This window comes from Tyto alba, unplaced genomic scaffold (genome assembly GCF_018691265.1).
Source record: "Tyto alba isolate M040663 unplaced genomic scaffold, T.alba_DEE_v4.0 Super-Scaffold_18, whole genome shotgun sequence".
NCBI classification, from domain to species: domain Eukaryota; kingdom Metazoa; phylum Chordata; class Aves; order Strigiformes; family Tytonidae; genus Tyto; species Tyto alba.
This window is the reverse complement of record NW_024881280.1, coordinates 31,933,049-31,949,982: the sequence shown is the minus strand read 5'-3', so window position 1 is coordinate 31,949,982 and position 16,934 is coordinate 31,933,049. Positions and strand designations below refer to the sequence as shown.

Genomic DNA, 16,934 nt, shown 5'->3' with positions numbered 1-16,934 from the left:
CGAGCTGCTGAACAGCTTTACAACTTGACCCAAGCCCACTGGGGATGCCAGAGCTCTGCTGTATTCATTCTGCTGATTCAGTGGCATCACTGGGGATTTTGGGTGAGGGACAGATAGTTGGCACTGCCCAATGTTTTTTGTGTGCATCAAGATGAAGTAGGGTTGGCCTAATTTTTTAAGTAGATAGCATAAGTATTGCTACTACTTGTTCATTTGAGAGATCAAGGGCTGATGAGTAGAGTGAATAAAATAGCCTTTCGTTTGGAGAGATGGCTGAGCCAAGCTGTATGGGTAGTGATGTGCAGGAGGAAGGTTTGTTTTGCTGTTGCCTGTGCAGTACGTGTTGGTTGGATGAGCAGGAGGATCTGGGATTTTTGTAAGCACTACAAGTTTGCATAACTACTATAGGGCAAGATTTCTCTGAGTCTTAAGTGAGAGCAAAGTAACATTCTGCTAGGGAGAAAGTTTGCTGTCATAAATGGATAAAATGCCCCACTGTTTCTCATCATCAGGAACACTGGAAGCCTTCAGGAGGCTTTAGTCTTTACCACAGAAGAGGTGATCCAAGTGTTTCAGAGAATACTCTCCCATGGATCATTTTTCACTTGTTCACTCCTAACTTCTAATGTATTGACAAAGGTGCCAACAGAAACCTGCAAGGCATTGTGGTCTATCCTGTGATCAATTGACTTTTCACTGTGACCAGAAACAAAACTTGCCATTTTTCTGTTTTCTACTGCAGATGAGAGTACCACATTGAATGGGCAAAAGTCTTGCAATACATTCAACTGTTGTACAGTTACTGCCTCAACACAACTCTGTAATAGCCATGTGTGGATTTTACAGTCTCATGCCAGAATAAAATGCTCATGATGGTCTAATTGTATTGGTTGAAATACTCCTGATGTACCCCAGAGCAGCTAGAAGATACAAGTGGATGGTAGAGCTTTGAAATATACAGGAGAGTTGCCAGGTTTACCAGGAGTTTTTTACTACATTTCTTCCTGAACCCATAACTTCTAAATAAATCTGAGTAAATATGAGATCAGGGTTCTCTTCACCTACTAGTCTAAAAACTGTCTTTAAACTCAAGACTCGTACATAGTCAAAATTCTACAAGGCAAAGAAATACAGTTTTCTTAGAAATTAATTTGATTTTTAAGCCAATCATAGTTTTTACAAGCTGACACGGGGGCACATGTGTTTCAACCTGCTGGTGAAAAGGTACAACTGTGGCCAAGATGTACCCAGCACAGTGTTCAGGGACATTTGAAGAAAGTTTTTGGCTTGATTATCTGGGATAGCTGAATTTAGGACTGTGTTTGTTACGGCCTGCAAGAACCCAGCAGCAGCACCCTAGGGTGCCTGGGACAATGTTTTTTTCTGACTCAGAGGAAATTGTACCCATGGTAGTAGGCTGGGAGTGCAGATCCATTACTCCAGCTCTCTATCACCCAGAAATTCTCTCTACACAATGAGAATTCCACAGGGACCTGCTGGGTGACTTTATTGCCCCCTTTTGCTTTCCATGAAGGATCTGCAGTGCATCTGGATTAAAAGCAGTAATGTCTGATTTCTCCAGTGGCTGAACAATTGCAGCTCCCGGTGGCCTGAGTGGATACAAGGGATTTGCAAGAGCTCTAAAACCCAAAAAGTTAGGATCAGAAAGCCAGAGAAGTATGGGAATGCCCCAGCAGTACCCACACACGCCCCGGTCAGCCTCTGCCCAGACTCATTCAGCTCTGCCTTGGGGTGGCAAGAAGCCAGATCTGACCATGGAGCAGAAAAGCACCAGTTGGTCCCCTTCCCACCACACATTCAACCACTCTGAAGATGATCAGGACTGCTCAGATCACCTCTCAGCCCTGTGTGCATGGCCCCTTCTCTCCCCGGCTCGGACACGCTTCCTCCTGTGCGGGGAATCTCAGCCAGATGTAGTGAGGCATCTGACCATGGCGGTGTTATTTCCCACTGTAATTTATGTTCATTAGTTTCGTACCTTTGTCTAATTAGTCACAACCTGGTGGGCAAACAAGATCGCAGCTTTTCCATGCCCTAGCTGAGAGCAGGTGTTGATAAAGGAAGGCTCAGGGGTGTTTGTCCACACCAACTGTTTTTGGGGGTCCCCACTGCTCTGAAGGGAGGTCGCCTCACAAACACCCCCACCTTGCCGTGCTGTTTGCTGTCACGCAGCCACACTGCCTGGGGGGGAGATGGGTGCAGACAGGGTCCTCTTTGCAGAGCTGCAGCACTCCTTGGGCGCACATCGATCACTTGCAGCCACCCCCCCCACCCCGAGCCCCTTGCAGCCGTGCTGTCACCACTTGTGTGGCTGCACGGTCTGATTTCTGCTAGCTCTCTCCTTCCTTCTCTGCACCCCCTGTACTTACTGCTAAATATTTATCACGCTCCAGGGTTGCTAAGCAGCATACAGCTCCCTGCTCGGGAGAGCCTTGCCGCCAAGGCGAGAGGCGCAGGAGGTCAGCACGGGCAGAGCTGGGGGTGGGAGAAGATGGCATCTGCTGGGGTGGTCCTGCTCTGCCACACGCTTACCTTGCTCTGATTCCAGTGTCCTCTCCGTCAGCAGGCACACGGCCACCCAGTCCAGTAAGGCTGGGCTGGAGACCGGTGCTCCTGGTTTGGCCATCGCCGAGAGCTTTTGGCTAAAGAGCCATGTCAGAGAGCATCTGTGGAGATGAGCATCACAGCACCCATTCCCCAAGCTAATGCCAGGTGGTGGAGTGAAGCACCAACAGGGGGTCTGGTGTAAAGGGTCTCATCCCAGCTGTGTGCAGGGCAAGAGGGGGAGAATAGGGTCATTCCTCATTCTGGCCTTTGAAAAGAGGCCATGCAAAGAGGTCCCAGGTGGAGAAATAGCACCTCCTTTGGTATCTGTGTTTTGAGGCAGTACCATGAAACTTCATGTCAATACTCCCAAGCAGCAGGAACTGCAGGCTAACCGGGTTATTCACTTCAGTTGCTCTGAGCCCTGGGAAGCCAGTATGGAGACTGGCTGAACTCAAATCCTTCCCTAGAAATTTTACCCAGTTACAATTGTCTAAAGCCACTTAGTTCCCAAACTGCACGAACCCAAATCTTTGTGTAGACATCAAGGTGTGCAGGTCTTGCTGGTTGCTCTGCCTCTGTTTGCCCTTTGCCCTATCGCACACCTGAAGCATTGGAAGGCTGGGACCACCCCGTGAAGTCCACTTACAGTAGGTTTGTATTTATCTGCAAAGAGCAGGGTCTGGCTCTGCAGACTCTTCTTTGTGAGTAAAGAAAGTCAGAAACATCTACTTGGAAATCAGTGGTCTTACTCTACTTGGTGGTAGAGACAGAATGCCTCAAATGCGAAGTGATCTAGATAGTTTCAAAGGTCAGTTAATTTTACAAGTTTAAACAAGTTTTAATTTTCTTCTCATCTCGCATTTATTTGTGTTGCAGACACTCTTCTATTAAAGGCATTTCTATAACAGAAACATTTCTGTGTACAGAGATGAAAGATCAAACCTGCATTTGCGTTCAGCTTGTGGGCACAAAAGCCCAGAGAGTGTGCACAGTCCAGTTTGGGGTCAGCCTTAAATTTTTGTCCAGCACTACACAAGCTCCAAGACTTTGATTTTAGTGGAACACCAGCACTATGCCACTACTGCAGTAATGCATTCAGCCTGCGCTAATCTGGAGGATATTCACAGGGGGACTCCAGGAAATGCTACTCTCTTCCTCCTTCTGATCTGCATGAAATGGGGGAAAAAAAAGCAAAGTAGGAGAGTGTACTGCCTTCATCGTTAGCTGTTAGCTGTTCCCAGACATTGCCCAGACCCAGGTGCCGTAGTAAAGCAACTCACCCTGTGTCCAGCTCTGACCATAGGTATTGCCTTGGTCACTGGGAATCAACCCCAGAGAAGCTGAGGCTGAACCTGAAGTTCAGTGAAATGATTTCTCCTGTTACGCTGGTTGTTTCAGTTCCCTGCAGCAGTCAGTATTCCTTCTTCACTACTTCAACGTGGCAGCCCAGACATCTTAATAACATGGGACTGGAGCAAGACCCTTGGGTCACCCTGTCAGTCAGCGTCTGTGGGCACTGTGGCATTTGATTCTTTTCATAAACATAATAAGCATAATAAATAAGCAGACTCCTTCTTGAAGCTATGTAGTTTTCCCTCTCTCCCTGCTCCTTCCTCCAGCAGTCCCAGTTCAAACCATTACTCTTCTGAGAGTAAAAGAACCTTTTTTGCATCTCCAGCCTAAATATACCCATGGCTTCTTCCCGTTTCTTCTTTTCAAATACCCTTTTCCTTTTCTAGGGTTCCCCGAGACCAATCCCATCCTCTCTTTCTTTTCATTAGACTAGATTGTTCAAGCTTGTTTATGGTTTTCTGTAAGAACTTTGGACAGAAATTTGGGCTGGCTACTCTCTGTATATTATATACTTATTAGGGCAGATCATGCCTAATGCAATAGTTTCATACGATCCCAGTTATCTGGATGCTGTGCATATATTGACAATCCCAGGCTGTTTCTGCCTTGCTTGGCAGAGTGTGCTGCACCATGCATTGAGCACCATGAACAAACCTTAGCTGCCTACACTGCTCTGTGGCAGGACAGGTCTTTTAGGATCAGGAGTGTGCCCAGCTCATCCCCAAAGGGCACTGCCAGTGTGTAACACACTGCCAGGCATGGCCATGGCCAGGGCCATCCTCCAGACACGGTTTTGGCTTTGTTCAAAGCAGGGTGCCTTCATTCCATGCATTTAATGTCTGTCTTATTGCTTTTTTTTTTTTCATTTAGTGGCTTTTTGCCGGGCTGGAAGGCTGGCAACATGAGCTGATCTTTTTACATTAGGCCCATTCATTTTTTTCCTTTTGTCATCAAAACATATCGATGATGTATTCTGCACTGAGAACACCTGACAGATAACATCAGCTGTAATATCCCACCAGTCAATAAAACCTTTTAAAGATCATTATAGGGAATGCAAAGAATGAGTTGTAATGTGAGGGGTCACTGAAAGTACTTTTGTCAATTATGTCAGTTAATAGTCCAGCATCCTAATAATAAAGTGCTTCTCTTCCTTAAGATTAGTTTTATGTAGGAACATAATTCTGCAGTTAGCTTAATTGAAGACCTAGTAGGAAATGTGATTGCATCACCTTAGTCTCCCAGGGACAGATCTTCTGTAACATCAGAACAAACCCTGCTCAAGTCCAACAAAGTCTGTGGAATTACTCTGACTTTGCACTGCTGACTAAAGTCCACTTAAAACTGAACTCCACTTCTTAAATTTCATGTGTGGCTCAGCAATCTACTGAAATTACTTGCAATGTGAACAGGCCAAATCCTCCCTTCAGATATACCCAAAGGGACTTCGGCAGGCTGGGATAGATGCACTTCAGCAAAAAGAGATCTGCAGCCCAGGCGCACCAGCTCAGGGAACCTCTAAGGGCTGATAAATGGCTGCAGAGCAGCTCTATATGGATTTTCTTTTTTTTTTTTTTTCTCTGAGAGAAGCACTCAGCAAAGGCTAGATCTTCAATCCGTGCATAGCGAGGGGGATTTGACTGTCTCAGAGGAGCGTGAACACCCCAGAACAGAAATCATCCACATCCCTGCAGGGCTTTGCTTAAATATACTCCAGAAACTGGTCAGTGAAAAATGGATGTGAGGGAGACCTGAATTAGCTGTAACTTGCAGGCTTGAAAATATTCATGTGAACAGCCGGAAAAGAAGAAACTCTCCTTAGGACATGGTGTCTTGGGGTTAGATCAAAGCCCATTGCTGCAACGTGACTTGCAGTGCTGTGAAAGGGACAGCATAATGGTCCTAGCACTGTGCACTTCTCTCCCCTTCTTCACATGAGAGACAGACAGAAAAGGTCTGAAGGTGTTAAAAATTGTATGCTTATTTTCTCTTGTAAATCTTACTTATCAGCTGACCACTCATTTTGTTTGGCTAAGGCTGAAGTTCTCGAAGGTCTGTAGGGAAAGAATGGCCTTTTCTGATTCACAAAAAGAAATCTCTTTTTTTTTCATAAGGAGCAAAAGGGCAATGCAGCTGGAGGAAGGAGACCTCCATCAAATGTCCAAAACTAAAATTAACCCCATATACATAGTTTCTTCCAAATGGTGCAGATACCATCATCCAGGTTATCTATAAAACTGTCTAGTTTGGGAGAGTAAGTCTAAAGCACCATGTACTGGCATAATAAGTAATAAACACTAGGGTAAGACAGTTTGTTTGTCTTCTAGATTCTGGACTATCTCATTTACCAGACTGGAGATGGAAATAGAGGGAATACATGTAAAAGCCTCAGAAGATTGAGACTATTGAACATTGCTCCTTGACAAACATTGAGCAGTAGTGAGTGCGTTGCTGAAAGTTGTCCAGATGGAGCTGCTTTTTATTATAACTGTAAAACATTTGCTTTGTACGTGGGAGGTAGTTGAGCCAGTAACCTCCTCCTACGAGTAATGAATAGTATGCTGCTTGTTTTCTGGACAGATAGATGGTCCACATATGGCTGTTAACTATTTTAATAGAGGAAAACTAAGGTTTCAGAGAACTGTCATCATTAAGGTTTCTTCTTTGATTTCTATCTTTACTCTGACAAATAAAAAATATCCAGAATTTTTCTGGTCTCCCTGAGACAGTCAAAGGGAGAAGTCAGAATGTGGCTGTCTTTCCATGACTCTGAAAACTCTCTCTCCAGAGAGGTGTAATTCTTTACCATGAGCCCCGTACGTCTGGGCCATAGCACCAGGCTGGCCAGCTCAGGTCAGACATTAGGCAAGGCTCATTGTGGGCAGCTGCACACAAATTTGGTGGCAGGGGTCCCAGAAAGCAACTGTTGTCAGTGCACTGAGCCCCTCTAGCAGGGGTCCTGTTCTCAGACCAGTCCTAGAAGGCAAGTTTGCTTCTCCCACCAGTTGCTCTCGTGGGGACTGATTCACCTATGATGGCTGATGGCCAGCATGAATCAAATGGCTGTTTGATGAACGCCCCCAGTACTGCAGTATAAACAGCCTCCATTCATGTTCTTCATGTTCCTATAAACATTCAAGTTATTTGGAGAGATGGCCTAGTAATTGAATAACATTACAAAATTTATTCTTCCATTCCTATCGTCTATCTGCTAAATGAGGACTGTTTCTGAAGGGTGATGGTAGTCCACACATCATCTTGTCTGGGCTTCCAGCAGTGAAGTCCAGCCAAGAACTCTAAACATAGCTGCCACGGGGACTGCTAGCATCCTATCCCAGGAGATGAAGCTGAGTGAAAATATACTTACCAGATATTTACCATGTTTCTTGGACAACTGTTGTAACCCAGGAAGATGCTGGTATGGTTGGATCTCTTCTGGTGTATAGGTAGCTTGGATATTTCTGCTGTGCTCTGGGGGCACATCAGGACAGATCAATCCTACGAAGCAGAGGTGTATCATGAGAGGCCCAATTTTACTGAAAATCATTAATTATGTGTTGATAGCTAATGAAATACTCATCGGTGTGGAAAAGGGCTTTGAAGTCATTGCATGTATAAGCGGTGCATCTTCAGCTCTCTGCTTTGCCTCTTCCCTCCTGCCACTCTAGCCCTGGGGGTCGGCAGCCCCACGCACAACCCAGCACACGAGAGCCGCTGTGGTGATCACCGTGGCACAGCCCTGTGCTGTGACATGCAAAAGAGAGGCTGCCCGCCCACGGAGCTTGGTAGCAGCTTTGTTCATCGCAGGAGCCACCTCGAGGTTAAACGGCTTTGAGAGGCAAGCTCTTTACGTGTTACTGAAAGCACCTTCACAAGGGCAACTGAAAACATGACAGGGTTTTTGGCACAAGTACCTTGTACATTGGCACAGGTACAGATGTGCAAAGGCAGTACGGAGATGCCTCAGAGCTTTCACTGTTGGTAAAATCCCTACCATTTGATACTGATACCCACACAATGCAATCTTCTTTTTTTTGTAAATATTTTTGCTGGTGCCTTTTAAGTATGATTTAGAACTTTGTACCACTGCTCAGGAAAGAGTGGAGTTGCACTGTGGTCTTCTGAGCACTGGACATCTCCTCCTACAGTGCACAGCAGGGAGGGCAAAGTGGTCTTTCCTCCTCTACCTGCATTTTAAAAGAAGAATGACACTCTATTCCCATTTGGTAAGAAACAAGATAGGTGTTTCCCTCAGAGGATAATCCAGGGCAGCAAATCCCAAGTGGAGACAGACATCTCCTGGCTTTGCTAATTCAGGTGTGGGAGCCCCAGAAGGAGGTGAATTTAATATCCCTTCATTTCTCTGCTGCCAGGCTAAGGTCACCCCTTCCTAGCTTGGCTGGGTTTCCCTGGGGCCCAGCCTTCCCAAATGCTGGCCAGGGTGCACTGGCACTCAACAGACACATTGATATGGAAGTAGGCAGTAGGAAACAGGTTCGCAACGCTCAGGCTTGTCTCCCAAATTCAAGTTTTATTCTTAACTCTCATCCCTTCCAAGCACAAAGCACCTTGAAGAGCATGAACATGGGGATTGCACTGTGTCTTTTAAACTCTGTTGCAGTTTACTCTTCTGGACAAAACTTCTGTTCCCATTTCTAAGTGATCTTATTCTCCTCAAAGCTTCAATAAGCCTATAAGTAACAAGGCATAATAAAGTCCTGATTAAATGAATGATCTGCTCAGCTTTTGCTTGATTTTGTCTGAAAAGTCATATATAGAGATTTTCTTAAGTGTGTATAAGTGAGACACAAGGTGAAACCCTCCCCTAGTGTTCTACCACACAACTGCCTTACGGACAGTAGGTCTATGCCAAATTTACACCAGTAGCCAAAGCTGGCAGGGAGGGTTTTGTCAAATTTGCCAGCTGAATTCTGTGACTAGACATGGTAAAGACCCCAAAACTGTGTTTCCTCTAGGAAATTTTCTAAAGACAGAACATAGAAATTACGTTTGAATGTGCATTGCTACATTGACCTTTACACAGAACTCTGCAGAGAACTGGTACAAGCCAATGACAAACCAATATTAATTTGATAAATAAGATTTATAATGTGATCAGCACCTCATCTGAAATTTGAGCTTGATGTGTGAAATACACTATTAAATGGCTGTTTGATCCTTTCTTGATTTTAGGACTCATGCAAATTAATGCATGCATGGTGGAGAGGTCATTATGGACTCTGACTCATCATTTCAGGCGTGTACTAAGCTGTACAGAGTTGCATGTCCCTTTCATTCGCAGATGTTTGGCATGAAGAGCACACCAATTTGTTTGCTAAACATCAAAGCACAATGTGTAGCAAATCATTCTGTAAAGCAATGCAAACCACTTGTTAGTGAACAGCCCGTTTCGCCTGCCACCAAGTGAGTATGTCACAGATATGAATAGTTCCCTACTCATTCCCTCACTAATTTGAAACATCCCTCTTACCAATGAAGAACAACCCTGGAATGGAAATGCATACATACATGGCCACAGCACGTCATCTGAAAGGGGGCTTGGAGTATTACACATAGGAAGATCATGCATAATCTAGTTTATCAGGCAGAAAATAGGATAAAAGGTTTCCCCTTGGTGTGTAAGAGGAAAACTTGCATGCTTGGATCTCAACAGTCAATGAAATTTGAGGTAAAAAATAGCTAGTGACACACAGAGCTAGTGGCACAAAAAGAGCTAGTGCCTTAATGGAAAAGGGCAGTTGAAAAATGGCAACAGGCCAAAACGATTTTGTATATCTCAATACATAGGTCAATTTTAATCACTATGACAAGTGCATACAAGTCCGCCGAGCCAGTGATTTAAATGGTGTAACTGGGGCAAGTTTGACCCCAAAATTCATGCCTGACATGCATCTGGTAATAACTTGAGTAGAGGAGTTAAACAGATGAGTCTCCAAGCTTGTATTTTTGTGGCTGCCATAAATAAATAAATAAATGCCTCAAATAGCCATTTCGTTGAGACCCAGGAAGGCAGTTGCTGTGTTTTGGTAGCACTAACCCTGAGCAGCTGATAAAGCAGAAGCATAATCTTGATAAAATCTCCATTCCACTATTTGCAGGCTCTGAAAAAATACACTTCCAGTGCATGCTAGTGCCAGTGGTATGATATCACTGGCCACCTCTCCAGCAGTGACTGCAGGGAGGTCTTGCCATCAGAGAAGAGTCTCTGAACCACCCAGGTCTGTGCTGGGAGACCAGCCTGGGGAGGGGAAAGAAGAGCAAACAGCAGCTCTTGGGGAAGAGAAATTGAATCAAAAAAAGGGGGAGGAAAGGAAGAAGTTTCAGGAGGACTGAAGAAGCTGGTCTTTAAATCACTTCTAGAAACAGGAAAAATATAGATAAAAATTAAAGGAAGTTATTTTTTAACATGAAGAAAGAGAAAGTCCAGACAGGGAAGAAAATGAAATGGAGAGGTGCAGAAACACATAGGAGACCAAAATAAAGAAACAGGGGTAAACAGGAGACAGACAGATAGCAAGTAGAACTGGCCAAAACATCTTAATTTATTGACCATTCATAGATTGTCAGGGTTGGAACTGGGGAAAGGGTTGGGGCCAAGGAAGAAAAAAAAAAAAAAAGACATTTTTGAAAGCAGCAGAGAAATTTAGACAGCTACACCATTTTTCCTGCCCAGGAAGAAATAAGAGAAGTATTGCCATCAGATTTTCCATTCCTTCTGTCAGGGATGTGGTGAGGTAGATGGGTGCTTTACAATGTAATGAAAGACAGGGCTGCAGGACCTTGTATCAGATACAGGCAGGCACAGCATGTTAATGGCTGAAAAACAGTTCAACAAGCCCTTAGTCTCAACAGCCCTTAGCCTCCCCTTCCTTTCCATTTCCATTCTCTAACAGCAGGATTCGTGGCTAACATTAACAAGCCTTAACTCTTACCAGCTGAAGAGAGGCGTAAGATACCACAACCAGAAGTATTTTCTTGAGATCACAAGCAAAACAAACTTATCTTCCTGTAATCATTCTCCATAAATCTTTCATTAATACTTTGCTGAAATTAAATATCATTAACCATTTTTTATTTATTGTCGTTTGTTTCGTTAAACAATGTCAAGAACCATAGCACGGACTGACTGTTGTATTACACTTGCCTGGTCCTCTTTTTGCCCTCAGAAGCTCCTTAAACTCAAGGCACTAATGTTTGAAATACCTCTGTGGAAAGCACAAAGCTTTTTCCTCCTCCTATGTTTAAAGCTTCAGCTTTAAATAAAGGTTCATCCCACTTTTGAGAAGAAGCTGTTGGGGAAACACATGATGTAACATGGTCTGTTATGGGACTTTTCTCAGGTCTCACTTTTCAGAGTCACTTTAAAAATCCCAAATAAGATGATTTTGCTCCACCATGTGCAGATGCTTGTTAGTTTTCTGCACTCGCTGGGCATTTCCTGAATTGTCTCCCAATTAGCATTAGTGGTCCTGGCCTGTGTTACCAAATGGTACCAGTAGCCGCCAAACAAAACAGAAAGCGTGGTTAGTGCTGGAGGGCTGGTAGATCACAACAGGCACCGTATTTCAGTCACAAACTCAGCCACCTAGAACATGGACATCTGTGTCTGGGCTAGCAAACTAGCCTGCCTTCACAGACAATGCAGAGAAACACAAATGCCTTGAGCATGAAGCCTCTGACTTATTTTGGGTATCCTCTTTAAGCTGCTCTGAACTGTGTTTTAAAAGTACCTGTTTCTCTCCACTGACTGTGAAGGTAGTCTGGGGTGGTGACCACAGGTGTTCATATCTACACTGCTCAGGTGAGTCCTCTCCTAGTGACCGAAAACAGTGGGTTTGTGACTGGTGAGCAAACTGGGTCCTCGGTGGACACGCCTGGTCGCCAGCCCAGTTTGACTGCTGTTGGCACTTTGAGGAGAAAGGCCCAGGACTGCCCCAAATCAGAGCCTGACCCCGAGCCCCAGCCTCTGTTCCAGGGAAGAAGATGATGGTGAAGGGTGCTCCTTCCAGCAGCCTTTGTCTCACGCAACATGAACACCTGTGGCTATACACAGTCTAGCACAGGGACACCAACAGCCCATCCTGAGGCATTAGGACCAGACCTCTCACCTTCCAAGTGGATCATGAGGCTTGACAAAATTTAACTGCTGGTTTGGCCTGGGTTCAGAAAGGGAAAAATAATCAGGAAAAGTTCAGTATTATGATGCACCTTACAAGTCCTTGCTTTCAATCTGTATTGACAAAGAAGATGTTTATCTCTGTCCTTTTTTCTCCCCCTCCCCGCCCCCCTACTGCCTATACATCACTGAACCTGGGATGACCCAAGGAAACCGATGAGAAAAGAAGAGAATGGAACCAGTCGGGCTGAATATGCAATGACCTCCTCCCAAAACAACAAAACAGTTGATAACAATGCGGTCGTATAATCCCCGAAACCCCGCCGAGGCGCAGGAGGCGGTAAACTTTCAAAGCACACGCACGGCGTACACAAGGTGGGTGAAATAAGGCCACGAAAGGAGCTCTGTGGCCAAGGACTTCATTTCAGAAATAGCGCACGGATCAGTGATTCAGAAGAGAAAAGCAAGCTGCTCTTCAGGCTCGCTGCTTCTCCAAGGGAGGATAAACTTGCCCACCTGGGCTGCCCAGAGAAAAGGCCTAAGCATTGCATGCTGCATCGCGTGAAAACGACGTCACGATGCCTCCTGCTTCTTCTTCTTCCTCTCTTCCCCCCACTTTTCAGTTTGAATTAAGTGTCCACAAAAAGCTGCTGAAATGGGATCTTTTTGAGGAGAAGGTGATCTGCCAGAGTGGCGGCAGCTTATTATAAATGGGTCTGAGGATTAAGGGTGGGAGGTGTCACCTAAGCGCTTCTCCAGCCTGTGCAGTTTTGTAGGCTTATACTTCATTCTTATCACTCTTCTTATTTCATTACTAAAAAGGGAACAAAGGTTTCTGATAAGCCATCAAGCAACCAAAAATTGCATGAACTTGTGACTTATCCCAGGAAGTTCATCTGTGGTCTGGTGACTATGCAATTTCCGTGGCTGAAGACCTTTCAGGCAAAAGAAAACAAAATGTAAGATGTTAGCAATTAGCATTGTTTTTGAAAGAGAGATGTTATTAAGAGGTGCTTTGAACGTTATTACTTCATAATCAGCTTCCTTTTTTTGCATCACACCTTATTTTTCTTTACTAAAGTTCTTCCTTTGTGAAATTATACACGTTTCTCTGTGTTTGCATCATGCTGATTCCCCAGCGAAACCCCTAAAGGAAAGATGTTGTTTACGTCTTGACATGAGTATTTGGGCAGGAGTGTGCTGAAAGGACTAGCAGCCCTTTAAATTCCTCTTCATTCACTGATCAGTGGCGTTTCCTGAAAGCGTCGCGTCTCCTGAACTGACCCACCAAGGACTTTGTACATCTGGCTTGGAGCACCACTCCTGAGGGTCTGGTGAGCTGGTTGTGCCCACGTTAATTCAGCCTCTGCCTCTCCCGGGCGGAGACTGCCGATCGTGCCAAATTCAGCGTGACAGCTTAGTGTTGTACTTTCCATGACATGGATTGCAGACTACTTAAAAGCAAAGCTGAATCCACCCAGATTAATTTCATGTAGGATCTCAGGTTAGACCCAGTAAGTAACCCTTAGGATAAAGGCAATGAGACTAGTTGAGACACTGGTCTTTCCCCACCTCCTGAAAGCTTTCTTCTGTGTCACACCTCCATGTGTATGTCTCCATTTACCTCTGTGCTGAAAGTAGTGATGCAGTGAAAGACAAATTTCCACCCTGGCTTCTTGTCTGGACATCAAGCTTCGGTACCACTCGGTCTCTGTGTCTGTGAGTAACTCCCAGGCGCCGACCCAGTCTCGCTCTGGGACGCGGCTGCACCCAGGCTGTCACGTCCCTCGGTACTGCAACACACCGATGCTTTCAGCTTTGTGTAAGGATGTGCCTGAACTGCAGAAATCAGACCTGGATTTTGAATGCATTCCTGTCTGTGGTTGGTCTATCACCAGGATGTAGAGCGTTGGCCTGATGACAGAGGAAGATGATGTTCTGCAGATCCTTCCCCTAAAAAGCTCCAGGATGTTCAAATCAGCGGTTCCAGCTCAGGCCCATCTCTAGTTTTCTATTGCCTATTGAACAATAGGGTGTAAGGAAATAGAAGTATCTTTTAAATTATAAAATGAAATGCTGCTATATACTGCTGTTGAGGAATTTATGGAGTTATACATTTAGCTTTTTAGCCTGTTATCAATATGTAGAAGTTTAGCTACTTAAAATTATTTTTTGAAGGCTAGACTTTCTTGAGAAGTGAATGCAATTACAGAAGTGAAAGGGAATAAGTAACCCTTTGCCCAAGAGTGCGATCGTTCCCTGCCATATTCATGTTGTGTGCTTGCACAAGACACAATGATATGTTCTTAGATCCAAAGTGGGATTAAAATGACAGAATTTACACTTTGAGTCTGGCATCCCAAATGTTGATTGCCTAAAGCACTTAGCCCCTAAATACTATAATAAAAATATTGCAAGTATATTTCTAGAATATTTTTTAAGCTATAACATTTATTTTGATGTAGTTACCTATGTTTGCCTTTCTTTTTTTACTCCAGTTGTTTTCTGCCTAAACGTTGCATAGCTTGAGACTGGTTGCATGTTTAGCTGGGAGTATAAAGTACGAATGCAGATGAGTTTAGCATGATACAGGCTCAGGATTAGCACTTTCTCCTAAAGGCTATTGAGTTTATTTATTTCCTAAAACAGCTTTAAAGGCATGTTCTGTAAGGCCAAAATCACAAAAGGGATTTGTAGCTCATTATGTCCATAGAAATATGTCTGTTTTTGCAAGTCTAAAGAGGTGGTCACCGGACACTGTCTGATTTTCAGTGATGTCAATGGTAAAACGTCCTCACTAGAGAAAAGCCTGGTACATGACATAACCCACAAGCAAGCCCACCCCAGGCCCCCGGAGGTCTCCTCAGGAGAACATAAACATTAAAAACTTCATGGAGAATGGGGAGCCGGGGCATTTCAAAGAGCAGCACGTGAGGACTAGGTTCTATTTTCAACTCTGCCGCTGACCTACTGATTACTAGCAAGTAATTTTGCCTCTCCGTGCCTCAATTTACCCATCCATGTAACCAAGACTTACCAGCTCTGTGGCAGTATTTTGAGAGAGCTTATTTGCACAGGCAGATATATCCTATTGTTATATCCAACATGCTGATATTAAATAAATGTATTGGGGCACATCATTGCTATAACGTTTCTTAGATAAACATTCCCCGGTGTGCTTTTATAATCCGCTGGCCACAGAAGAGCGGCAGCAGACAGGCTGAGAGCTGCTCCTCTGCTCGTCCAGAGCCTTTGCTCTCAGCACTCACAGGCTTCACGGCGGGGAGAGAGGGGAAATCCTGCATGGGGTAGTTTTGCCTTTAGGTCCCTGCCTACGTACAGTTGGCTGCGTAGCACCGAAATTTAAGGTGATCTTCAGAAAGGGGTTTGGAAAAGTATACTGGAAGCAGAAGAAAGTTTTCAGAAAAGGCTAAAAAGGCAGTGTCACTGAGGAATGATTTCTGAAGTTTGCTGATGTGGTCTAAGGTTGTGTTTAACACGCTACAGACTACTTGAAAAGCTTTTATAAAAGAGGCTTCTGTGCTTATTGTACTATAATTAAATACAAAGGGAAAGGAATAGGCTTGATGGAGAAGGGCTTCACTAAGCAGTGACCCTGGATCTGGGGAACTGGCAATCCAAAATGCCGCTTTACAAGCATTTTGAGTTTGTTTTTAGCCACCAAAATACCGGGCATAGAAAGGTCCTGCATAGCTCCATTCACAACACAGCCAGATCCCCAGCAGAGGCAAAGGAGGCCAGTTTCTAAGCAGAAGTTAACTGCTCTGCTCTGACCACCACCAGACAGACTCGGAAAACTGCTGTGTTCAGTCTGAGGGAGAGCATCAACTCGAAATTTCTTGTCAAGGATCACCACTAGCAGAGGCAAGCGGGGAATGCACTTTAAGCTGCAAAGTGTTGAGTTTCCTCGGTCCTCAGCGGTGCCAGGAAGGTGGAGCTGAAGCCCCAGCCCTGCTGCCCTTCCTGAGTCAGACCCGAGACAGCAGTGTGCCTGAGAAAGCATCTCTACCTTGGATAGATGCTGCAAAAACAGACATGGAAGGAAAGAGGCAAGTCTTACTAAGTACAAGATATAAATATATTGATATATATCTATACAGAGACCTCATTGTCCAGTCTTGCATGCCATATGGTCACAGCATGTGAAGCCAGTGTGGGCCTCCTGCTCCAAGCAGGTCATGACCATAGGTGCTGCCAAGCAATGGAGAATCAGGCCTATGGTAGATACGTATTTACAATACTCCCTGCACCTGTACAAACAAAAAATATTATTTTAAACTGCAAAATAGTGTGTTTAAATCAATGCATGAATGTAAATATTCTAAGATCTGCCTTCTTGACTGTGTACCACACGTACAGATGAAAACGAGCATTGTTTATAGGAAATCTGTATCAGTGGTTAAATGACTAAAGAGAAAAAAAAATATCAGAATTAATGTTGTCATGTTTCTCAAACAAGCCATTAATGTATATTTAGTATTTAAGGATATTGCTCAATAAGTATGTTCTGTACCAAAAACTGTGTTGCATATACAGATTGTGCAGTACCCTATTTTAAAAAGGCATCATAATTAATTTTTATTTTAAATAAAAATGTACTTGTAAAAAGTTTCCTGTGTCCTGTTGGTTATGTAGCTGAGGACAGAGTCTGCACCTTGAAGAGAGGAACGGCTGCAGTGCCTCTTCGGGCACCTCTCTGACTGCCCAAATTAACCCTGCTTTCTTGAACACTTTTTGTTCTGGTTTTGGAGAAGCTCGTGCCTGTTACTTGTGACTGTCTCGTGCCTGCTACTTGTGACTGTATCTGGCTGGGTTCTGGTTCTGCCTCACCTAATCCTGCAGTTTTAGTCCCAGA

The 16,934-nt window shown here is 44.4% G+C and overlaps 1 protein-coding gene across 3 annotated transcripts in view; it reads left to right on the top strand.

The window, feature by feature from the left end:
• Positions 1 to 16,688, top strand: part of PRIMA1 (proline rich membrane anchor 1) — a 56,054-nt gene extending 39,366 nt beyond the window's left edge. The window contains exons 4-5 of one of the 3 annotated variants that reach the window (XM_042791149.1): positions 9,224 to 9,345; positions 12,268 to 12,361. In XM_042791149.1, the coding sequence (XP_042647083.1) occupies positions 9,224 to 9,236 (13 nt within the window). In that variant the 3' untranslated portion in view covers positions 9,237 to 9,345; positions 12,268 to 12,361. Of the gene's footprint in view, positions 1 to 9,114; positions 9,346 to 12,267 lie in introns of all 3 variants that reach the window. The other 2 variants (XM_042791148.1, XM_033010506.2) reach the window with 2 other exon arrangements.
• Positions 16,689 to 16,934: the final 246 nt, after the last annotated feature.